Raw genomic sequence first — 25,930 nt, 5'->3', positions numbered from 1 at the left:
CCAAGCACATGACGGCATTGGTTTCTGTTCCCAGTTTATTTTCTTATTTTCTGATCTAATTTTGTGAACATTTCATATTTTATCAGAGAACATAAAATGAGGCAGAATATAGTTTAATGAAGCAAATAAAAAGACACTAAAAGAATAAAGAAACAAACAAATGGAAAAATGATTGTGGCAAGGATATATACAGGCTATTATTTCTAGTTTCTGCTAAAATTAAAACGTATTCAAGGCAAGAATCATACAATATCAATATGTCTTCACAGTCCAATACATTTAGTTGTTCATTGGGAACACAGTCCTATTTTATGTAATCTGAAGGGCTTGGACTTTTTGTTTACATTTATTAATTTAGCACACATAAAATTGTGACTTGTGAGAACCCAAAACACAGACAATGTCCTCATGGGATCATCATACCCTGTCATGAGGGAGTCATTTCAAATGACTCACACACTCGATGGAAACAACATGTTTTATGCTGCACAACTGAGGCGTTATTTAGCATAACATGTTTAAAGTAATTTGGAAAGTTTTATGACAGCATATTCAGTTTTTTGGTATACTTTGTCGATGTCTACTTTCCTTGGTTTCACTACATTGTGGTTTAACTCAGCGTAATTCACCACATCGTCACCCTGTTGAAGTAACAAGAACAGAATTCTGTAAAATTAGTAAATTACATACGTTAAACAAATATATTTGCATATATTTCATGTTCAGTAGTTTTGGATTTAAGTTCCAACATGTTTTGTTTTCCAACTGATGTTTTCACTAAAAGAAAGAAAGAGAGAAAGAGTGCACATTTGCAAGGTTTTAACTTGGTAAGTTAATTTTGATTTGGTAAGTTAAAAGAAAGAGAATGTTCGTGACTTATGATAAATGATCATGGCCTTTATGTCTCAATACACTATAATGTATGTAACTTTAGTATGATGTAATCTACAGTATGATGTTCTACAAGAAACAAATAATTCAAAGGCTTATATAAATTTGTTAAATCCATGTTTTATCTACTGATGCTAAACTACTGACCTCATTAAACCAGAGCAACAGCAAACAATACCTACAAATTTAAGATTTCTGTTGAACACTGTACAGTATACAATTCTCAATCATAAATAAGATTCATGGAAATAATTAGAGGTAGATATAATTTAACTTAACTCTTTCTGTCACTACTGCTGTCTGACAAACCATTATTATCCATGGAAGTAGCACCTGAAAAAAGGAAAAAGGCATTGTAGATGGTTATCGACTTTTGATATCAGGAAAAAATGTTGGTTAGGATATTGATGGCATTTTGATAATATTTCCATATGTTCCATTTATACATTTATGACTTCTAGAATTAAAACTTCTGCTAAAGCCACTAACTTTTAACTACTGACCTGGCTAAACTGCAACAACAAGCAAGAACAGTTATGACAAGAAAACATTTAACTGGTAGAAATATAATGTTAAACATATTCTATTAAAAATATAAATACTGTTAAGTATACTATATGAGATTCAAATCAATTTAATTTAGTTTAAGCAAATTACCATAGTTTTCTGGAAGAGCACAAAGGAAGAACAAATCATAAAAGTAATTCCTGCAATTGCAGTGTAGGCAAAATAAAGGTTGATAAATTTGAGCATTTATATTAAAATAGTCTTAGCTTACCTTTATTAATAAACAAGCAAATTCTGGCATCCTTTTCAATTTGGTCTCCATTGACACCTTAATATTGACAGCAGGTTTAATATCCCTCATCTCCAGCCCTGATCTCACTGATGCGTAGAGAGCAGTTAGACGTCAGACTCGCTCGGTTTTCTCTCTCTGGCCTGTCTGGATTGCGTCTACCAAAGGGTGACCAACTCAGTGACTTTACTTTCATTAGAAAGCCGTGTAATCTTATTGCAGTTTGTCTGTCTGACCAGATTAAGGCATGGTAAGGTCGCATATTCTCCAATGAAGACATCCTTTGTTTCTTCAAGCATATTAGCACCTTAATGTAAACAAATACATCACTTTTACATTCAAAATTAGTATCATTTCAGTTGAGAAGAGGGGTCAACCAAGGATGAAATTCTGTTTTAAATATACACAACAAATGTGTAAAAGAAGATTACATAAACAGCAAATACTACAGTAGCAGTAAACAACTCAGTTTGAGATATTTTCTCATTATAGCATTCATTATTCATATAAACTAAGTTCAGTTGCCTCCTGTGCATAGATTTTGATGTATTTACTTACCTGCTAAAGCAATCTGGATTAATAATTGTTAAAATATATAATATTACTTGCACAAGAGTAACATACAGTGGGTGCGGAAAGTATTCAGACCCCCTTAAATTTTTCACTCTTTGTTATATTGCAGCCATTTACTAAAATCATTTAAGTTCATTTTTTCCCTCATTAATGTACACACAACACCCCAGTATTGACAGAAAAACACAGAATTGTTGACATTTTTTCAGATTTATTAAAAAAGAAAAACTGAAATATCACATGGTCCTACGTATTCAGACCCTTTGCTCAGTATTTCGTAGAAGCACCCTTTTGATCTAATACAGCCTTTTTTTAATACAGTCTTTTTGGGAAAGATGCAACAAGTTTTTCACACCTGGATTTGGGGATCCTCTGCCATTCCTCCTTGCAGATCCTCTCCAGTTCTGTCAGGTTGGATGGTAAACGTTGGTGGACAGCCATTTTTAGGTCTCTCCAGAGATGCTCAATTGGGTTTAAGTCAGGGCTCTGGCTGGGCCATTCAAGAACAGTCACAGAGTTGTTGTGAAGCCACTCCTTCGTTATTTTAGCTGTGTGCTTAGGGTCATTGTCTTGTTGGAAGGTAAACCTTCGGCCCAGTCTGAGGTCCTGAGCACTCTGGAGAAGGTTTTTGTCCAGGATATCCCTGTACTTGGCCGCATTCATCTTTCCCTCGATTGCAACCAGTCGTCCTGTCCCTGCAGCTGAAAAACACCCCCACAGCATGATGCTACCACTACCATGCTTCACTGTTGGGACTGTATTGGACAGGTGAGGAGCAGTGCCTGGTTTTCTCCACACATACCGCTTAGAATTAAGGCCAAAAAGTTCTATCTTGGTCTCATCAGACCAGAGAATCTTATTTCTCACCATCTTGGAGTCCTTCAGGTGTTTTTTCATGCGTCTTGCACTGAGGAGAGGCTTCCGTCGGGCCACTCTGCCATAAAGCCCCGATTGGTGGAGGGCTGCAGTGATGGTTGACTTTCTACAACTTTCTCCCATCTCCCGACTGCATCTCTGGAGCTCAGCCACAGTGATCTTTGGGTTCTTCTTTACCTCTCTCACCAAGGCTCTTCTCCCCCGATAGCTCAGTTTGGCCGGACGGCCAGCTCTAGGAAGGGTTCTGGTCGTCCCAAACATCTTCCATTTAAGGATTATGGAGGCCACTGTGCTCTTAGGAACCTTAAGTGCAGCAGAAATTTTTTTGTAACCTTGGCCAGATCTGTGCCTTGCCACAATTCTGTCTCTAAACTCTTCAGGCAGTTCCTTTGACCTCATGATTCTCATTTGCTCTGACATGCACTGTGAGCTGTAAGGTCTTATATAGACAGGTGTGTGGCTTTCCTAATCAAGTCCAATCAATATAATCAAACACAGCTGATCTCAAATGAAGGTGTAGAACCATCTCAAGGATGATCAGAAGAAATGGACAGCACCTGAGTTAAATATATGAGTGTCACAGCAAAGGGTCTGAATACTTAGGACCATGTGATATTTCAGTTTTTCTTTTTTAATAAATCTGCAAAAATGTCAACAATTCTGTGTTTTTCTGTCAATATGGGGTGCTGTGTGTACATTAATGAGGAAAAAAAATGAACTTAAATGATTTTAGCAAATGGCTGCAATATAACAAAGAGTGAAAAATTTAAGGGGGTCTGAATACTTTCCGTACCCACTGTATTTCACTCTCAGTTCCTACAGTCTTATATACATTGTCTTTTGACATCACTTCCTCAGACTGTGCAATACGTTCGCCACAAAAATCAAAATAATTTATCTTGGACATCAATGATCGATGTTCAATAGCAAATTTATCTAAATTCTATAGTTGATTTTTTCAATATGATACTGCTTTAGGTCTGCTTACATTCTGTTTGGAAATTTTCTGAACCTATTTCTTATTAGGCTATTATTTTATTATTTATTTCTGTTTCTGTGACTGTATAGGACTGTGGTTGCCATATAAACAAAAAAGAACAAAGATGTTTGTATAATTTAAAGGGATAGTTCACCCAAATATGAGCATTTTGTCATCATTTACTCACTCTCATGTTGTTCCAAACCTGTATGAGTTTCTTTCTTCTGTTGAACACAAAAAAAGATATTTGGAAGAATGTCAGTAATCAAACAGTTGATGGCACCCACTGACTTGATAGGAAAAGAATACTATGGAAGTCAACTGTCTGGTTACCTACATTGTTTAAAATATCTTCTTTTGTGTTCAACAGAAGAAAGAAACTCATACAGGTTTGGAACAACGTGAGGGTGAGTAAATGATGACAAAATTTTCATTTTTGGGTAAACTATCCCTTTAAATTCTTCTGGCATTGTTGTAATAGAACCACATGCCAGCTCTTTTATTTGATCATTGATCATATGCTTGTCGCCATCTGCCATTTGCCTTAAGGAATCCAGATTCATTTACCAATTAGGTTGCATATTCAACACCCTCAGTCAAGACCACATTACAGAGGTTAAAGTATGAATACTTGTATAACACTAATAGATTGTTCTTGTCCTGCATTGCTAAAAGTCAAACTAGTGGCAACACAGAGTTTGCTCTATTGTCTGGTTACTGGAGAAAAAAAAAAAAAAAAAAAAAAAAGCTGTGTGAAAAACATGTTGAAAGGTGTCAAACAGACAGTAAGTAAAAACAACAAGCTTGCTTGTTATACACAGTATGAGACACATCAACTCTCTCTTCTCTCCAAACATCTTCAAATACCTCCCTTCAGATATTCAGATATATTTTATCATAATAACTAACAGCTATATTGTACCTTGTTTGACCAATAAATTAACTAACTATCAAAAAGTGCTGAGAAAAAAAAACAATGTTACAGATATAATATAATATAGTATAAAATTGTTCACATACTGATATTAATTCAGCATTAATTTAACAATCTCAGGTTGGTAGTTATTTCAGTCATAGTGCAGTGTAAATGTTTGCCCAGGTGGTGGCATCCATGCCTAATGTGTCAAAACAAAGGCACTCACTGTACAACAAAAGCATTTAACAAAACAAAATTCATAAACCATTCTAGACATCTGAAATGGGCAAAAAGTATGTCTTTTAGACAGGTCCAGTAAAATCTTTGACTAGTTTCTATATAATAATAATAAAATAAATAAAAACCTCCAAATTAAACAATTGACAACAATAATATATTTAATATTTAAATATAACCTATGCAAACAACTGTTCTGCGCCAGGGTTTCTAAAACAGCATAGAAAACTATTAATTGAATCGAGAAACGTGACAAAAAACAGAAATTTGTCATAATGTCTATTTGTGTATAGTTGTTTAATGATTTATAAAGTTACTAAAATAACAAGAAACGGGTGGTTGACAGTAAGTTTCAAGCAGTGACAGAAAAATAAAATAAAACAAGAAAACAATAAAACATTTCTCTACTTATTTTTATAATTATTTATAAGCTAGCCTAATTGATAAATGCAATACTGTTCAAATTTATTTGTGGCGAAATATGATACAGTTTCCCTTTAAATGTAACCATGTCCATGTTTTTTGTCAGATAACCAAACACGGTCAGGGGGATTCTGACAGGATGACGTTTAGCTGTGGGTAGCGACTTGTTAGTGCGCACTAGTAAGACCCACCTCCCTTCATTTTAGCTCTATAGCACACGGTACCTCACTGCATAAACACAGATGCTGTCTGTATGTCAGTTCTCATGTCATTCAGCAGATGAATCCCATCTCTGCACTGGTTTAGACAAGGGTTAAGCTTTAGCTACCGGTCAGCTAGCGCTCTGGAAGCATCTCTGCAAGGAATAACGACCGCACGCTGCTGTCATGCTGGAAACAGATCGCTATTGTGGATTTTTCAGACTGGAGGAATGATGAATGAATAATAAAAAAAATAATAAAAAAAAAAGAAAAACAGCGACGTGGATAATCGACAAGCGCTGTGTATTAAACCGTCAGCAGTTCTCTTGAATTAGCCGTCATTAACAAGCGTTCAAGACGGAAGGCACACAGGAGCACAGAGGGAGAATCCGCGCGAACATGAGGGAACGGGACTTTATGCCAAACATGGAACGGGGCAAACCGGCTACATACACAGGAGATAAAAAAGCTAAAATGGCTGCTAAAACCAATAAAAAGTGGGTGAGACTGGCTACTGTATTCGCATATGTTTTGTCCGTGTCTTTGGCTGCTATAATACTGGCAATTTATTACAGTTTGATTTGGAAACCGACGACTGCCTCTGTGTCTGGACGGTCAGATGTGTTGGTGACGGCTACAATTATGCCCATAAACACAAGCAATATCACAACAAGTGATGTACCAACAATTAACAAGATGAATAATACATCACCTGTGAGCCTGAGATCAACACAGACTCCCACCTACGCCCACTCCACTTCTCCACAGGGACAACTGCAATGGGTTAACAACAAAGGTCATGAAGGCCTACCAAATATCCCCACAACAGAAACAAAGAAAACTGACCAAACAGGAACAGTTGACTCAGTGTACATTCACGAAAAACCAGGACGATTCAGTTCAGCAGAAGTTAGCTATCAGTCGAAAAGCAGTGTAGCAGGTGCATCAAGTGAACCTCCTTTGGCACATGGAGCCACATCTTCTACTAAACAAAACATCTATGGTGGTTCTGGGTTCGGCACCCCTGAGATTCAGCCAAACATTTGGGATTCAGCCTCTGCCACAACTGACCAAGCATCTTGGACAAGCTACAGTGCAAGACCTGACGTCTCATCTTTGACAGAACATGGTCTAGAATTAATGGAGGGCTCGTCACCGTTGCAAGAGGAGTTGGTTACCAAGGACACAGAGAATGCAGCAATTGGAGTGTGACAACAGATTATTTGTGTGGCATATAATTATATGACATTAACGGCGATGACTGTGCAGTGAGAGAAATAATAACAGTGAACGTCATACAGTTTCTATTAATTTTGTGTCTTCTTCAAGGGTAGAAACTGTGTTGACCTACCTGCTTTGGAAAGCTCTTATAAAGGTTGTTACATTATAGAGTGCAACAGTCAGGTTCCAGAAGTAAAAATCCCATTTATTTTCTCCAAAGGGGAATTCATTTTGAATGGTAACTTATAAACCTTTAAAGACAGACATACTGTGAGCTACAAGGTTGTTAATTAATGGTACGTGCTTTTATTGAAGCTACCAGCTCGTATTATTTAAGGTCGCACATTATATTTTTTAAATAATCGAGTTTAAAAACTACATTACCCATGATTCTGCAGAGAAATCGCCAACAATCTGAGAATCCTGCACCAAAAGAGCTCTTGAGCACTGTGAATGATGTGTTGAGTTGGTTTTCTTGCATTTTAAAACTACTTAAAGAGATAGTTCACCAAAAAACAACATTCTTCCAAATATCTTCCTTTGTGTTCAGCAGAACAAAGAAATTCATACAGGTTTGGAACTACTTGAGGGTGAGTAAATGATGACAGAATTTTCATTTTTGGTTGAACTATCCCTTTAAATATGGGTATATTTCTATATACACAATCAACACCCTTAATAAGGCCTATATTTCTCCATTTTTAATTCAATGATGTCATTTGCAGTGCTTTATGAGATTGTAGTTCTTTCCCCCATAAAAGCCGTTAAGTACACAAATATCTTGTGATATTTTTGTCAGATTTTTGAATTTTTTGTTGTTGTTTGTTGTTGCTTCAAATCAAAGTTTGTAATGTTGTGATTCATCTCATACCTGGTTTGATTCATGGCTTGTAACTCTTTAACAAAGACTTTAAAAAAAAAAAAAAAAATATGGGAAAAATACATCCAGAACCAAGGCTGCTGAAAAAGTGGCCGGGCACTTCTGCACTCTATAATTCATTTGCAGATAATCACAGCCATGCTGATATTCAGAACAACAGAAGGATTATATTGCTTTTATACAACAGAACAAGACAATTGGTATCCAGTAACTTACATCCCAAGACAAGTCTAAGCATTAAATATTTGCATGTCATGAAGCAGACTAAACGGCGGTCATATTTGAGTGTAGTGGAGCGGAGCAAAGCGACAGATATTTCCTAGCCCCACTCCACATTTTCGTCAGGTTTTCCAAACATAGACATTCCAAACATAAGTGAAGTTAAATATCACAGTGCTGTTATACTAAATATTAAGTCTTGGAGCACTGCTTAGCCAATCAAATTTGAGAACAAGAACTAACTGTTGTATAGCGAAATATAAATTATAATAATAGCCTTTACATACAAAGATCGATAGGATTATGGTTCCTTTGGAGCAACATGATGATGTCCTTTGGAACATCAGGAAAATTAGCCATTTACATCACCAACACAGGACACACATCCTTCAGTAGCGTTTATTTCATTGTGTAGTAATTGTGAACAAGATAAACACTGTTTAAAGCAAGTTAGAACACTTTGCCAATAGAGTTCAGGAATGCTCAGGAATGGAATAACTATCTGAATGCAAAATACCTGGCTAGTAGTAAGAATACACTGTGCAAACTCACCCATGATGAAAAGTGTCTTTTATAAATCAGCGTGGGTTGAACAAGATATATAAGAAGCAAACTATGACGTATGAATAAACAAATATTTTCCATTCAGTGCACTGAGTTATTAAACTACATTATAATGTGTCCACCTTGTGAACTATAAAGTGATTCATTATCTTATAAACAAAATGGTCCTGCTTAAACACCAGATAACATTTAGATATTATTAACACTGTTTAAATGTAAAGCAGTTTTTTGAAGTGGAGTGGTTATGAGGCCCTTGTTTTAAACATACTTGGTAATTGTGCTCTTCCTGTAATTTTATTATTTTAATTTTTTTTTAATAACATGATTACATTTATTTTTTGCAAAGTCATCCTTATTTCACAAATTCAATGAATATTGGTGTTTAATGATTCTAAATAAAAGACATTAAATTAATATCATTTAAATAATTTATTAGTACCAGTAGTAGTAATAGTATTAAATGACTTTTTGGTCCATGTTTTATACCCATATTTTTATACTTATATTTTATATGAATATTAAGACCAATAACACATTACCAAAGCAGTTTTTATTTCTCTTAATTAGACTATTAGCTTCTAATTATTTTATAACAATTTCATTTATAATTATTTAATAATGTTGGTCAGATTTACAACTTTGAAGATAGCAGCATGACACTCACAGTAACCAGAAGTCTGCACAAGTGCCCAATGCTCAAAACTGACCAGAAGCTTATTCCCATCTCTGAATCATCAATCTCTGTGAGAATGCATGAAATGTAAACCAAACCCTACAGACAAGTCTCAGATAATTATATAAGCTAATTTTTTAGTCTGTAAATTGTCAAACAATACAAATATGGTCATAGTAAGATGTCATATTGTAAATGGGGAATTTATGTTTGTTTCGGAAAAATGAATGGATCAAGGGACATGATGCATTTAATCAGCAGAGTGCTGTCTAAAGGGAATTGTTTGCTTAATTAACACTTTTACATCATACTCTTTCAATTATTTGGCCTCAAACTAGTCGGATAAAACAAATATCTAGCCACAATAAAATTCTTGAACTCCTTTTGGACAAGCCATACTAATTATATTGAGAACTGTATGAATTGCTGCTTGTATTAAAGTGACCTGAAGTGTCCCTCACTCACACTGTGTAGCCTCCAGCCATCAGTTCTCCATGGGGACTTCTTCACATTAAGCGTGAGCATTCCAGTCAACCAAGCAAACAGCACTGCCCCTCAGCAGATTGCCATTAGCTTTAGATGTGCAAAGAGTGTTTATGCCGTAGCAATATTAACTTAAAATGGCACCTCACTATTTTTTCACCCACTCTAAAAAATGTTGGATTGTTTCAATCCAAATTTGGGTCAAATATGGACAAACCCAACCACAAGGTAAAAAAATTTCATTAGAAAATGTAACTCAGTGGTTGGGTTTGTCCATTTTTTACCCAAATTTGGGTTGAAACAGCCCAGCATTTTTAAGAGTGCCTCTTGGCCTCATTTAAAACAAGGAACTGGGCATTTGGGTGTTTTTTGACCGTCTTCTTTGTCAAAAATAAAAGTGGACCACTATTCATAAAAGGTAAATAGCAAATGGTCTTTTAGGTTACTGTAAGCAGACCAGTTCACAGATTCACTGTGCCATGCAACGTTCAATACGTGGCAGCCATGTGAACATTTTAAATACACCTTTCAATACTTGCTTGCATACACTGATGAGCCAAAACATAATGACCAGTCACAGGTGAAGCAAATATCATTGATCATCTCTTAACAAGCCCACATATTAAGGTCTGGGTAGATTAGATACTAAGCAATCAGTTCTCCGTTTATAGTTCAGAGTATCTCTGAAACGGCAAGGCTTGTGGGTTGCTTCCAGTCAGCAGTGGTCAGAATTTACCAACAGTGGTCCAAGGAGGGACAAACCACAAACCGGCGATAGGGTGTTGGGTACACAAGGCTCATCAATGCACAAGGCCAATGAAGGCTATCCCGTTTGGTCCGAGCCAACAGAAGGTCTACTGTGGCACAAGACACAAAATTTTAATGATGGTTATGGGAGGAATGTGTCACAACACAGTGCATTGCACTCTGCTGCGTATGGGGCTGCATAGCCGCAGACCAATCAGAATGCCTATGATGACCCCTGTACACCATTAGGGCCTACAATGGGCACGCAACATTAGAACTGGACCTGGGAGCAATGGAAGAAGGTCACCTGGTCCGATGAGTCCTGTTTTCTTTTACATCATGTAGATGGCTGTGTACGTGTGTACGTGTGCACTGTTTACCTGAAGTGATGGCACTATGATGCACTGTGGGACGATGACAAGCCGATGGAGGGAGTGTGATGGGAAATGATCTGAAACCCTAGGTCCAGCCATTCATGTGGATGTAAATTTGACACGTGCCACCTATCTACACATTGTTGCAGACCAGCACCCCTTCATGACAGTGCTGTTCCCTGGTGGTAGTGGCCTCTTTCAGCAGGATAATGCACTTGGCAACACTGCACACATTGTTCAGGAATGGTTTGAGGAACAAGATAAAGAGTTCAAGGTGTTGCCCTTGCCTCCGAATTCCCCAGATCTCAATCCAATTAAGCATCTGTGGGATGTCCTAGACCAACAAGTTTGATCCACGGCAGCTTCACCTTGCAACCTACAGGACTTGAAGGATCTGCTGCCAAAGTCTTGCTGCCAGAAACCACAGGACACCTTCAGAGGTCTTGTAGAGTCCATGACTCCCCGGGTCGGCAGCACACAGAGGACCAAGAGCATATTAGGCAGGTGGTCATAATGTTTTGGCTCATTGGTGTTTATTTAAAAGTGTAAAGTGTGACCATTAGGGGCAGTAAACATGATCTACTGCAGAGCTTCTCAAACCTGTCCTGGGTAGTGTTTCCCAAAAGCATCGTAAGCCTAAGTTGATCGTATCTCCATTGGTTTCAAAGGAGCTACGATCAACTTAAGCTTACAATGCTTTTGGGAAACGCTGCCCTGGTGACCCCCCCACCGCTGCACATTTTGTATGGGCAAATTCCAATTGGAAGTGAGCATCCCCATGCCCTACTCACTACGAAGGGCAGAGCCCTTGAAGTGGGGACTTTGGAGGGAGTAGGGCACTTGTGTGTCATAATGAAGCAGTTTGGAACACACTTGGTGAAGGAAGACAACGTAATTTCCTCATTAGTTTTACATGGAATGTTACCACAACAAAGCTGGGCAGCAACAAATATCTTATTGCTGCTGTTGATATGATACAAATAAATGTACATTTATAATGAAGTATGGGCCTACATATAAAATAGAAAAAGTTATTTTAAATTTAAATATCATAACAATATTACTTAGTTTTATTGTATTTTAGATCAAATAAATGAATCCTTGGTGAGCAATAAGAGACTTATTTCAAAAACATTACAAAGTAATACCAACCCCAACTTATGAACTTTCATGTAATTCTTCTGAGAGAGTTTCCATCTTAATTTATATACCCTTGTAAGGCATGTATAGCGTGTCAGGGTGACTCTGGATGGGGTGACAATGAAATCTCTGTGGCATCAATGTTAATCTAGTGATTATGTAGCACGCCCACTGTCCAGTTGGCAGTACTGCAGTAAAATCTATGAGACAGAAATAATGAGACGGTCAAAGTTGCGTTGCTGTTCAAAGTTGAGCCGCTCTAGTAATGACTTTATTACAATCATTTAATCACAGTGTCTTGTAACTTCATGAATATCTCTATTCAGCAATAATAATTCTTGAAGTCTTTACATGTGATCCAGCCAAATCAAGCAGTGTATTCTGCATAACCAAACCCTTGTCTTGGCTCTTTCTTCATGCTTTACTTTTTATACAGTACATTCATAAAACATATTACAGGAATCAATTTAATGCTTAGTCCACATAAATTGACATAACCATATCATACTGTTTCTATATGCTTCATAAGAATTTAGCATCTTACCAAGCGTCTATATAAGCATTAAACGTATTAAGCAAAGTATCATTCATTTGAAGTGAATACTTGAGCTAACTCTCTGTAATACAAAAATAAACTCTTACATTTGATGAGTATAACAGACAATTTTTTTTAACCAATAGGCTACTGATACCATACAAACTAAATCATTAGTAATAGCCCTTACGTAAACTTTAATACAAAAAACTTAACATTAGTATGGGATTTCAGCGTGCTGGAGCATTTGTTAAACACACCTGAGCCGTTAACGGCCGTTATGACGAGTGGATACAATCTCCGCTATAAATGTTTTATTTATTTATTTTCCCTTTATTTAACCAGGAAGTCTCATTGAGATTTACAATCTCTTTTACAAGAGAGACCTGGCCAAGGTAACAGCCAAACAGTAAAACAATTTTAAAATACAACAAGTACACATTACAACAATATTTAAACACATCCTCTCAACAAAAACAATCACAAGCTTCCAATACCACTCTCTTTGTAATGCATTTAAATTCACCAATAGACACAAATTTATCTAGTTTTAGATCTTTTTGCTAATTATTCCATGCCCAGGGTGCATAATATGAAAAAGCAGTTTTCCCCAGTTCTGTACAAACTCGTGGTGTGTTAAAAAGCAAACACTTGGAAGAGCGTAGCTGGTAATTGCCAGAACAAAGACAAAGAAGAGTGCAGAGATAAGCTGGAAGTTTACCTAACATTGCTTTATAAATAAAAATGTACCAGTGCTGTTTTCTACGTATAGATAATAATGTCCAACCCACCATCTCATATAAAATGCAATGATGAGTACGGGATTTTGCATTTGTAATAAAACGCAGTGAAGCATGGTATACCGAGTCAAGGCATGTTAAAATAGAAGCGGCTGCATGCATGTATAATATATCACCATAATCAAGCACAGTTAGAAAGGTAGCTTCTACAAGTTTCTAACTTTATTAACTTTACCGCACTGGTAGATCCACTTTAGTAACATGTTCTCTTGACATTATATAGACGTTGTGACAGGATTTACCCACCTATGTGACAGAAATAATGAGACGGTCAAAGTTGCGTTGTTGTTCAAAGTTGAGCCGCTCTAGTAATGACAGTCTCCTCCTCGCGGCTCACCGTTACCATAGCAACCCTGGATCATGCACCGTCCCCCCATACTGTCTGCTCAGGATATTTCATGTCGTAAGTCCAGCATTGTTGTAACAATTATTAAGAAAATAATCAACAAAGAGAAGCAGATATTACCTGCATTAAGACCTATATGATCAATTGTGAGGAAATGTACATATACATATAAACACATGTGACCAAACATTCAGGGTGTCACAATAACACCTGCAGCATCATTCTGTCCATCCTCTTCAAAGATTAAAATCTTTTTAATCTCAAAGATTAAAATGATTTGTCCTTTGAGTCACTTTTGAAATTCTATTATGGTATAAGTTCCATGAGTTTGTACTGTAAAAGTATTAGTTCACAATGATTGACCTGTCCTTACCTTTTGTGGATTAACTGAAGTTCCTGAGGATAATCTGTCTGCTGTCTGTGGTTTTTATCTGACATTTCACTGGGGAGCCTCACAGGACAAACCACACAAACACCGTGGGATACAGAAACACTAGGGGAGCAGGACAGGCGCCCTCAGATGAAAGCATTTGCATATCACCCATAGGGCTAGAATGACTGACATATTTCACCTCAACATAATTAATATTAATAATAATAATTTGAATAACAGAAAAAGAAATGAGGGCAAAAGGTAACAGAGAACCCATTTTTTGGGTTGGCTTCATGCATATATCTTTCAGAAACAAATACACCGACCTTACCACTCAAAGGGTTTGAAACATTTGGGAACTAGTGTCCCAATCTGACCTTAAATCATGAGAAATATAGAGTCAGAACTGCACGTCACATAACCAGGCTTTGCAGGATCCAACCTGCGTTTGGTGATCAAAAGTAAGTGTGTTAACAATTTTTAGTCAAGGTTATTCACAAAGGGTAGGACTTGATTTGGTGACGCACACGTTTAATCTTATCAAATACCATCAAGAGTCATCCTTGATTAATATCTACACTCGTCAAGCAGGCCAAAATACAGTTTTGACACTTTTTGCTCTGATGCAGTGGATGATTGTGAAAATGTCATTAAATAACACTGCCAACATGTGCTGTCTTTTCACCCACATTATTATGGAATAAATTTATAGCCCATGTTTATTTTATCATGTATATTCTTCCCCAGCAGCTGAGGTTCTTGGCATATCGTGTCAGCCACATTTTTAACCAGCATGCAAATGTAAGGGATTTTGCGTTGTCATAGACAGATGGGTCAGTTGTCATTTTGAAATATTTCAAGAATTGTTTATGTCCTTTTAAGGCATGAGGCTCTAAAAGCTATCTCACACAGCACAGAAGCTATTTGTGAACATTCACACCCACAAAGTGGGTCAATGGAAAAAGGACAGTTTAACTTATGTTCAGTCAGACATACAGTAGGCTATATTTTTATTTCATTTTGTTTTATCTAAAGGCCATTGAGTCCATGACTTAGCCACTTGAGTCCAGTCACAGCTTTTCACTCTAAGATTTTTTACACAGTATTTTCAAATGCCTCTTGTGTGAAAGACAGATGGTGGGAGTAACAGATAAAGAGAAAGTGGAAAAAGCCAAATCAAAAGTGTGAACTTATTTTGGGGATTTCTAGCATTACATGCAAATAATACTAATAATAACAATAAAACAAAGTAAAAAATAAAATAAAAATGTGTTTTTCCTCAGGCTTTAGACATGACCTGGGTATCTGTCTTAAATATAACCACACATGACACATTAGAGTGTGGGTGGACTGGAATAATGAATCAGCAAGAAAATTAAAGATTATACAAGGTCAGCCCAGACCGAATGATCTTTGAACAAACCATAGTCAGGCGAACTCATCAGAGTTCAATCTTAAGTCGCTCTGGAGAAAGACATCTGTTAAATGCCTAACAAAATGGAAAAGATGCTAGAAGTGTCCTGTGGTTTATCTGAGCCTATAATACTTATAAAAAATGAACACTGCCAAGAAGGGTGCCAGCCAACGCCTGTGCTAAATGACAAGTAATGAAGCAACTACAAAAGGACCAGGTGGCTGGGAAGTGCTGTAAAGTGCACCTTCAAGAGGACCATGCCTGTAAACATATGACTGGAGTGGGTGGATGATGTGTTATGGAAAGACTCTCCATTACTGAAGTCGGCATGACCAGCTCCCATGAGGACCAGACACCCACAGTCGTGACAAACAGACCTGCCTTAAAAGGACATCATGAAAACCAGACTAAATCAGAGGGGCACGAGAGACGGGCACTGTGGGTCTGTGATCCAAGGCAGAACTCTGCTGTTTTGGAACATATAATTAGGGATAATGGAGAAGAAATTCAATTAGCTGGGTGTAACGGAAACAGTCTGTGGCGTCACAGATAAGGCCATTTTTTGAGCAAAATAAATATGAAGGCTAGTTTAAGTTATTTCTGGTTTTAAGCAGTTCTAAATAAAGTTTTCTAAAGAAATTCTTCATCTGTGTATGTTATAAGATTAGATATACGCAAGTATGTGAATAAAAACCAGTAAGCATTTATTTTAGACTCTTCTATTATTAAACCAAATATATTTTCTTAGGTAAATTATCATTTAGATGCTTCTGTCATTAAATCGGATGTATTTTCTTAGGTAAGTTGCAATAAACATACTGGACTTACTTGCTCAGCAAGGTTCTCTTTAACCTGTTGTTCTGCCATGACAGTTTACCTGATACTAGAGAAACTAACCGTAAAAGAAAACATTAGCTGCGTCCGAAATCACGTTCTGTATGCACCACATTTGAATTTAATTTTACTTCAGTTCACGACCGTTGAAAAAGTACGTTCTATATAGTAGGAATGTGTGTAGTTTGAATGAATTCGGACGTACTACATCCGCCATGTTGTTATGTCACATGACCTACCAGCGTCAGTTACATCCCTTACCCCATAGAGTACCTCAGGGATGACGTGTTTTTGTAGGCAAAACCCGGAAGCGAGTTAGCATTTTAGGACTTCGGGTTCCATCACCCTAAAGTCAGTGGGTTTTTTGAATGGGTTTTTTGCTAAATCGCCTGAAATAAGTACTGTGGTTAACAAAGCCTCTAAATATTTTCACGTTTTGATCTATGACATAAAACACACCAGTTATAACCCGCTTGTGATTTTTTAAACCTTTATTGTGTCTTAAAAATGGCGGTTGCTAACAAGTTGCTAAAAGGGACTGCTTCCTTTGGCGGGGACTTTAGACATCATCATGACAAACAGGACATTTGGACAGCATTTCTCATGAAAAAGTGGGTAAGTATTCATACACAGTGCAGATCATAATCAGCGAGCATGTTTTTAAATAAAGTTTGAGGAAGCTTGATGGTGGTGACGTTGATCCGCAACCATGGTGTGCTGTAGTCCGTTTATAACCTACTGTTAGCTTTTTATATCTGACGACTTTATTTAGGCTTCAAAATGTATAAATGGTGTGTTAACTTGTAAAGATTATCTTGATAGACAAAACGTGTAAGTGTCATAACCCTTTGTTAAACACAGAGCTTATTTTTTTGCGATTTTCCAAAAGTCTATGGGAAAAATGAATAGGCTTTCGATCGAGGGAACCCGTGCGCCGCTAACTTCCAGGTTGGCCTACAAAAACACGTCATCCCTGAGGTACTCTATTCACAAATCCTCTCCCGTGGCCTCATGGGATAGTGTACTTTGTTCATGTACCAATGAATAATATTAACGTTACATATTTTTGTCTGGCGATAGAGAGATTATAGTACACCGACCTAAGAATCGTTTATAGATTTAATCATATTTCAGCAATCATGTCATGTGTGATTATTTGATTTCTATTAGCTGTTCAGAATCAAAACTATTGATTCATTCGGACGATTCACTCGCTGAATGCAGCGGCAATCGGAAATAGTAGAGTTTCTTTATTACAGAAAACAAACAAAATGAGGTGGATCTACTACTGTAGGAAACAAAAATGTCTTCTATCGTTTTTCAACGAGGAAGCAGCTCTTAATTGCGCATGCAGCTTGTGAACGACACTGCAATTGCAGCAGTTTTTATTTCTGACAGTATCAAAAAAGTGTCAAATATGGAAACACTTTTTTGATGGAGGGCCTGTGCCCTAGTAGCCTACTAATGAAAGGCTAGAAATTCTCCTGTCCTGAGCTGGCACTCATGTCGTGAGGCATTAGATAACCTGTTCATAATGTAAGTTACAAACGCATAGATAAGAATAAAACAGTGCCACCAAGTGGATAATAAAATAATAACATGAAAACACATAAACAACAGCAGGCAGCCAGTGTGCTTTGTGCTTCCAGTAAACGAACATGCAGAAGAAATACAAACTGAGCTACATGGTCACAGGGACAAAAGACATTAGGTTCACTTGCCAAAAATGTCTCTTAATTAAGAATTTCAAGGTAAGCCTATATAAGTTCATAGAAAAGTAACACATTTTATGTTACATTAATTTACATTAAATATAAAAGACAATATACTTTGAATCTTTAATTTTTTTTGTTCTTTTCTGGTTATAGAAGAATTCCTCTTCTCAATTTTAATCAGGGATCTTTTATTAAACACCTTCTGCCATCTTAGTCAGGTATTTCCCCAAAGAAAACGAAAAGTTCCTTTCCATGCTAAAACTAATTTGGTTGGACAAATACAGAGTTTGTATGCGTCACAGCGAGCACCACAAGGCATCTAGAGATGGTTTCCAAAACCACAAGCTCATTGGCTGCAAAGGCAGTCAAGCTGTTAGGGGAACATGTAGGCATTAAAAGGCTTTTAACCAGACATAAACTCATTTGAGAGCCTGAGATAGGGCCTATTTGGGCATTTACGTATTTAATTATAGCAAAACACAGGCTATGTATGGGGAGGGATGATTTTGTGCTGATAGTTCGGCATAGAAGTGGCCTAACAACAATTTGTCATACAATCCAAAATGAGATGTCTAAGAAGATGCCAAAAAAGACTCTTAAGATCATCCCCCCTAAACCTGACCTGTTTCTCACAGAGTGGTATATGTATAAAAAACAACTCTAGAACTTCAGGCCAAAACAGAAATGTCACCATCTAGAGGTTAGTGATGGCACTACCCTGGAAACAAACAAACACTGTTCATGTTCGTTCACTTTGGCCCATGTATTTGATTAGTTCTCTATGTTTTTACTTTCCTACAGACCTCTCCTTGTTCCAACTTTGGAGCTTAATTTCAAAATAAGAGTTGTGGCTTTCTGCTTTTCTTTTGGAACACTTTTAGACGGCACAGGTAGAACGATTGCTATTGTACATGAGCAATAAAACATTTCATTACCGTAGCACTTGACATGGCAATGCAGCCCAATGAAATCAGCAAAGCAAGCCATTGTCACACACAATGCATAAAAGTGATATGTAATCTGAAATGCACGTTGTTGATCTTGTATGTTCAGTTTGACAAATGAAGCTTGCATTTGTAAACAAATTACATAAAACTTACATGCACCAAATTATGATTTGAACTTTTTTAAAATAACGCAGTAGTATACTTTTAATAAATCTTGACATTGTAAAGACAATATAAAAGGAAATCTTTCATAACTACTTTTTAAAATGTACTTATTTTTAATTATTATATGCTTGGCAGGGGATTCATCTATGCAAGTGATTGTGTTTGATATGGCTGGTTAAATAAAGGGATAAAATATCCCGGATGGGTTTTGGACTGAAGTGATCATTTGCATGGCAAATATTACACTGCCATTGTCCAACAGTCAGAAGGCTATTTTAGTTCAGCAGTCAGCCTGTAGTCTGACTACAGAAAATATTTAATATGATAAATGAATCACTGTCGAATAAAACAGTAAAGATATCCTATACAATATGTTTTTCATTCCCGTTTGCTAAAATCACAGAATTTCATGTCATTACATCACACAAATCACCAATTTTTAAACTTTTATTTTTCTTTTTTAAATCCAAGAACATATGAAACACTGAAGGAAATGTTTAAAATATGAACAAAAAACAGTATTTGCATAAATTCCTTTGAAATTTTTCAACCACAACACGTTTAGATCACAACACAACCCAAATACACTGCTGAAAAGCCAGTGCAAATGTTTGAGCTGTTTGTCTGTAAATTAATATTATTTGCTTGCTTTGGTCCTTAATATCTTTATTTGTTTGATTACCCCTCACAAATGTAACTACCGATGAAGAATACATGTGAGCTGCATAAAACCCACTGTCTTGATATACTTTTACATAATCCATTAAGTCATTAAGTTACGTTTAGCTTGAATAGGCTATTTTACTTGAATGTGGCAACTTATTTCAAACATAAGCGGAGCATCAACTGTCCAAAGTTTAGCCAGACTGCCTGCTCTTAATCCAATCATTCACTAGATTAATCTGTATGATCTCATGGATAACATCTCCAAAATTCTTCTCTCTGGCCTGTATGAACACCATATAACTAAACTTTAAAAACACAAAACCAAAACCAAACCAACCTGGCTATTTCACAGGATATTTCAGACAAGATAACGATTGCCGAAGTGCTTGTTTATTAATGCAAACATGTAATAATTTACCCTACACCCTTGTGCAAGCATTATATGGCATTTCCACATACTTCACATCAAGCCACAATAATTCAACTAGGTGTGAAATATTTGAAATGTTAAGACCTTATAAGCCGATTTAAGCTTTAGCTGGACCCTAAACAAAATCACATAGCTTGATTGCTCTGAACAATAGTCACATAGTCCTTATTAGAAACAGATACTGCAGTTTGCATATAAACTGGGAGATTTTATAAATCCATTTATATGAATATTACATGAACATCTTTGGGATACTGAAATAACTACACACAATAAATGTTGTTTTACTCCATGAAACTCTTCACATCAACTCTGTAAATGCACACTAAATTAGGTTTGAATTTACAACAGTTTGCATAGATTCCTGGGTTTTGTATGAGTGATGATTAAGCATGTACAACTAGCTGAAAGGCATCAACAAGAGTGTTTTTCTTTGCTTTTTACAATATTTTTAGTGTTCTGGTGCAAGGAAGGAAAAGTGTCCGCATACTATTAGCAATCTATTCTCCTTTATTATCTCTCCACTGTAAAGGGATAGTAAGCCTAAAATGAAAATTCTGTCATCACTTACTCACCCTTGTGTTGTTCCAAACCTGTATGACTTTCTTTCTTTTGCAGAACACAGAAGATATTCTGAACAATGTTTTAACGGTTTTCATCATCACAATGAAAGTCAGTGGGGCCAAAACAAGATTAGACCCTGCTGACAAAAGCAGTCTGTAAAAAGAAGACATTTTTCAAAATATCTTTTATGTGATACCACAGAAGGAAGAAAGTCACATAGGTTAGGAACGACATGAGGGTGAGTAAATGACGACAGAATTTTCATTTGGCTAAACTATCTCTTTAAGGGCAATTGAATATTGAGGATTATGACAGGTTTCGACACCAGAGCTACTTGAAATAATGATGAAATGGTAGCTAGCATGTGCTTGAATCTCTAAAAAAAAAAAAAAAAGCACCACTAATAACAAAAAAAAAAAAGACGACCCCTTTAAGAAATGTTATCTTAAATACTAAAGTTAAAATGTTGGTAAACTTTAAACTTTAACGAGCCAATGTGCACCATCATTAAAGCTTTATGAACAGACATTATTTATTTGATGTAAAATTATTAGCCATGGGCCAGTTTCATAACTACAAACCTATATAGCATTTTCAACTGAAACTCCACTGATAGTGTGATTTAGTCGATATCTAGACTTAACCGGTGTCTGGATATCCATCTTTAAGTATAAGAAAATGAAAACAAAAGCTTGAGGCACTATATCCCACCAAAAACATTGAGCAACACATCGAGAATTTGCATACACATAGAAAGTGCAGTTGTAAAAGGTTACAATTGGTGTCTAAGTGCATAGATTTGTTCTCACATTTACAGTATGGCTTATTTCAAAGATTCAAAGATTGCAGAGAGAGGTCTCTCATTGTCTCTTGGTGTGCTTGGAGTTGTAGTGGCTCCGCATGTCTTTCCGGAGGCGGAACTTCTCTCCGCAAACGCCGCAGATATACAGATGCACATCCATGTGCTTCTCCAGATGCTCGCCGCTGGGGAAAATCTGGAAACACACCTGGCAGATAGTCTCTCCGGCAGATAGGTGAGAGATCATGTGTCGCACATGATCGTGTTTAAGGAACGTACCCTGGTCGCACACGGGGCAGACGTACCGTGCCATTCCCTTGTGCATGTCAGTGTGCAACCGTAGCTGTCTTTCGCGCAGAAACTGTTTCCCGCAGGTTTGACAGGTGAACTGCTTTTCCTTGGTGTGCACGGTGTAGTGCTCCCGTAGGTGACACCTTTGGTAAAAGCCTTTGCCGCAAATTGCACAGAAATGCTTCCGCCGATGGTCTGGCTCGCCGCCGTCATCCAACAGGACGGGCCGGAAGGGCTCCTGTTCTGGACAAGACAACGTATGCTCCACTGCAAGACTTTCACTTTCAAATATTAACCCACAGAGTGGACAGCGAAAGCCAAGGTCGGCTCCTTCCAGCAAGCTTTCTTCCATAGCCTCGGCATCTTCAAGTAGAAGCGAATCCTCACCTGGGGAGTCCGTCTCGGCCCCTTGGGGTTCACCACAGCGCTCGGCGTGCTCCTGCAGCTGCCTGCCTTTAATGAGCACTTGGCCGCACCTTCCACAGGCGCAGATATGTCCCATGTGGTTGGAGATGTAATGAGCAGACTGATCTTCCTCCGTCAACAGGGCTCCACACAACTCACATGGAATGCACGCGCCATCTTGCTTTTCCTCTTTGATCCGGTGCACCTTTGGATCCATCTCTAACCCTGTGCTTTGGCCCTCCAAAGCATCCATGGCGGACACTCCAGCCTCTTCTTCGCTGTCAAACTTTATCTGGTCTGCAAGATTGTCTTTGTATGCCCTGGTACGAACTTTGCAGCTCCCTACGTTATGGTTCCCTACCTTCACAACTTTTATAGTTTCCAAATCATTCTCGGAATCATCGTCTCGTTCCACTTTAATGGTTATATTCCTGGAGAAGGCAGCTTCGCTGTCCATGCCAGTGGCGACGGATCTGATCACGGTCTCTGCATCCGGCTTGTGGTCTGGCCAGTCCTCTTCGCCCTTGCAAACTGCTCTGTGTTCATCTGTACCCTCTGAGTTCGAACTCTCAGCTTTGCCAGCATCACCGTAACCCTCTTTGCCAACTTTGGGTGTCTGGAAAGCTTTGCGATTGGTGCATGTGAGGATGTGTTCGATGAGCAGCTTTTCACAGCTGAACACAAAGCCGCAATCGTCGCATGTGTATGTGCGTCCAAACCGAGGACGTTCTTTCATGGCAGAGCTTCGGCCTGAAGTTCTCTTCCTCAAGTCACACGGCTGGTCTGCAACGGTCTCTGAGTGTGGTGGAGGGTGTGGTATGACCACATCTTCAGCAGGCCTGACAGTTGAGATGTTAATGGTTTGACGAGCAGTTGTGGTTGAGGCTTTTGCTGTGCGTTCATTCTCAGAAGGGCTTGGCCGCTGCTGCTCAAACATTCGAACGCCAAACATCATCTTGCCTCCAACCACACTTGATGAGGACGAGGAACTGGATGAAGAAGAGGACGACGCAGATGACGAAGGTGTCAGATTCGACGTTCGGATGTCTCGGAGGTCCTCGAGTGAGTCTGGGATGTAGTACATTTGTAAGTAGGCCATAGATGATTTCAGCTCCTCAAACTCATAGTGATCCACAACGATTCGGCCAAGGTACATGAGCTGCAGGATGAGATCGAAGCACTCTGCGCTGATCTGCATGTTGCTGAGATCAAACCGCGCAGTCCCCTGCTGATCCCGGATGAACATCATTCTGAAGTACGAGCTGCAGGCTGCCAGCACGGCCTTGTGGGCCCTGAAATAAATGTCCCCTATGGCAATGCAGCAGTCACAGAGGAAACCCCACTCCCTTTGGTTGTTGAGCTGCTGCAGGACATGCTCACTGTGGCTTGGCCTTGCCATTACCCTGTGAACAATCATAAAGAAACACATAGTAAGTCCCAAGTTTAAAGAATCTTCTTCTTTTTCACAGGTGCACAAAATAAATAGTTGATCTTACTGTGGATGTGCAATACTTTTGCAATGGAATGAAACATGGAATTCATGGTGTCTCAAGATACATTTTTAAAAGTTGAACTATTTTCAAATTGACATGTCATTCTGTCATAAAAATACAAAACTCATGACAGGACATGCCAAAACAGACAAAGATGCGTTGATGAAAAAACAACTTCCATGAGATGATTTTATTATCCAAATTTTCAAACAGCTAAAGAACAGCACACTAGTTCAAGCATCGACACTAAAAAAATATATTTAATGGTTTGGAAAGAAGTCTCTTGCTAATCAAAGCTGTATTTTTTTTTTAAATACAGTAAAAAAAAAAAAAAAAAACTGTAAAATTGTGAAATATCATTGCAATTTAAGATAACTGTTTTCTATTTGAATGCATCTTAAAATGTAATTTATTCCTGTGATGGCAAAGGTTTTCAGCAGCCATTATTCCAGTCTTCAGTGTCACACGATCCTTCTGAAATTATTCTAATATGCCGATTTGGTGCTTAAGAAACGTTTATTATTATAAATGTCTAAAAAAAAAAAAAGTGCTGCTTCATTTTTTTTGTGGAAACCATGATTCATTTTTCAGGATTCTTTGATGAATAAAATGTTCAAAGGAACAGCATTTATTTGAAATAGAAATTTATTGTAACATTATAAATGTCTTTATTGTCACTTTGATCAATATAATCCATCCTTTCTTAATAAAAGTAGGCCTATTAACTTTTATCACTGACCCCAAACTTTTAAACAGTAGTCTTTATATAAGAAAAATCTAGATAAAATAGTCAAACTCACTAATCAACTAGACACTTAGTATTGAACACCTTGTCGGCTTTAGTCACTCACACCTAGATGTAAAACTAAAGTAATAGCCATTTGGCTATATGAAACAAATACAGTATTTAAATTGCACTGTAACCAAATTTCACCACGTAAAATTCCTTAAAAGGTGCAAACTTGGTCAATAAACTCAAATGATCTGGCTATAATAATTAATGGAATCTACAGTATAATTAATTAGCTTCAAATTTAGCTCGTTTCCTCCGTTCAGTTCCATCATAAAGCCAACAGAGAGGTTTACATCCCGCCCCCGCGTTCTCATTGGCCTATTTCAGAGACAGAATCATGCGGGCGTTGTGGCTGTCAATCATACACCGCACTTAAAAGTAAAATCAAACTACTTGGACAACACACCAAAGATCTGACCATACGATTGCCCATAGTGACAACATTAAGTTTTAAAAGGATCTGTTACTCAAGAGACGGCAGAACAGAATGTATCTGACCATTGTGGTAGGGAGATCTCTCACGCAAGCATGCAGTGCCACCCCCGCGCAGCTTCCCGCACATACGCTATGAGCTTCACGTTACTGCAGCTCGTGTTTACACGCAAAACACACGGAAAATACTCACCGACGGTAATGGGCGCTAACTTGTAGCGAACGACAGAATTCGAGTTGAAACACAGAGTGAAGAAGTTCCACCTCTTTTGCCTTCGTCCAAGCGAAAACTTGGGACGAGAATAGCTAATCTCGAGGGCGAAGCCCCTTCTGTGCAGCGCGGATGAAAGAACTTCCGCACAGCCGCTCTGCGAGCTCTATCACCGCACTGAGATCCGGCCCCGCTCACGCAAATCCAGCCCGCCCCAGCACGCGCAGCACAGTGAAAATGCAACCAAACCATGTATGAAAATATGCTCTTCAGGACGAATGCGGTAACATTCGCGTTGAAAACGAAATAGAAATAATGATATAATATAGCTTATGTTTTGCACTTTTTCAGCAAGAACTAGTTAATTTGGTAGTAGTTTTATATAATAATTTTTTTATATATAAATAATACAAATATATAAAAAAAATCGCTACCACCATGCCAACCATTTTGGGAAATAAATTTCTAAATAAAGTTGGTATTTGATTATGATGGAAATGAGAAGTGACAGTCAGAAATTTTGTA

The 25,930-nt window shown here is 37.7% G+C and overlaps 2 protein-coding genes across 3 annotated transcripts in view; one reads left to right on the top strand and one right to left on the bottom strand.

Annotated features, from left to right (window-relative positions):
- The window catches only part of zbtb1 (zinc finger and BTB domain containing 1), a 422,399-nt gene extending 396,760 nt beyond the window's left edge, over window positions 1–25,639 (bottom strand). Inside the window, exons 1-2 of one of the 2 annotated variants that reach the window (XR_007926756.1) lie at window positions 25,388–25,639; window positions 21,020–23,879 (exon numbers count right to left, since the gene is read on the bottom strand). Coding sequence is in view for 1 of the 2 variants with exons in the window: in XM_051874381.1 (XP_051730341.1) it covers window positions 21,842–23,875 (2,034 nt within the window). In the remaining variant the exon portion in view is untranslated. Of the gene's footprint in view, window positions 1–19,754; window positions 23,880–25,387 lie in introns of those variants that run through there. The other variant, XM_051874381.1, reaches the window with a different exon arrangement.
- zgc:153157 (uncharacterized protein LOC751674 homolog) lies at window positions 5,826–8,859 on the top strand. Its single transcript, XM_051874394.1, has one exon. The coding sequence runs from the start codon at window positions 6,291–6,293 to the stop codon at window positions 7,101–7,103; it is 813 nt and encodes a 270-aa protein (XP_051730354.1). The 5' UTR covers window positions 5,826–6,290; the 3' UTR covers window positions 7,104–8,859.
- Window positions 25,640–25,930: the final 291 nt, after the last annotated feature.

This window comes from Ctenopharyngodon idella, chromosome 20 (genome assembly GCF_019924925.1).
Source record: "Ctenopharyngodon idella isolate HZGC_01 chromosome 20, HZGC01, whole genome shotgun sequence".
Classification (NCBI taxonomy): domain Eukaryota; kingdom Metazoa; phylum Chordata; class Actinopteri; order Cypriniformes; family Xenocyprididae; genus Ctenopharyngodon; species Ctenopharyngodon idella.
The sequence above is the reverse complement of the archived record's forward strand: the minus strand, read 5'-3'. Positions and strand labels throughout refer to the sequence as shown.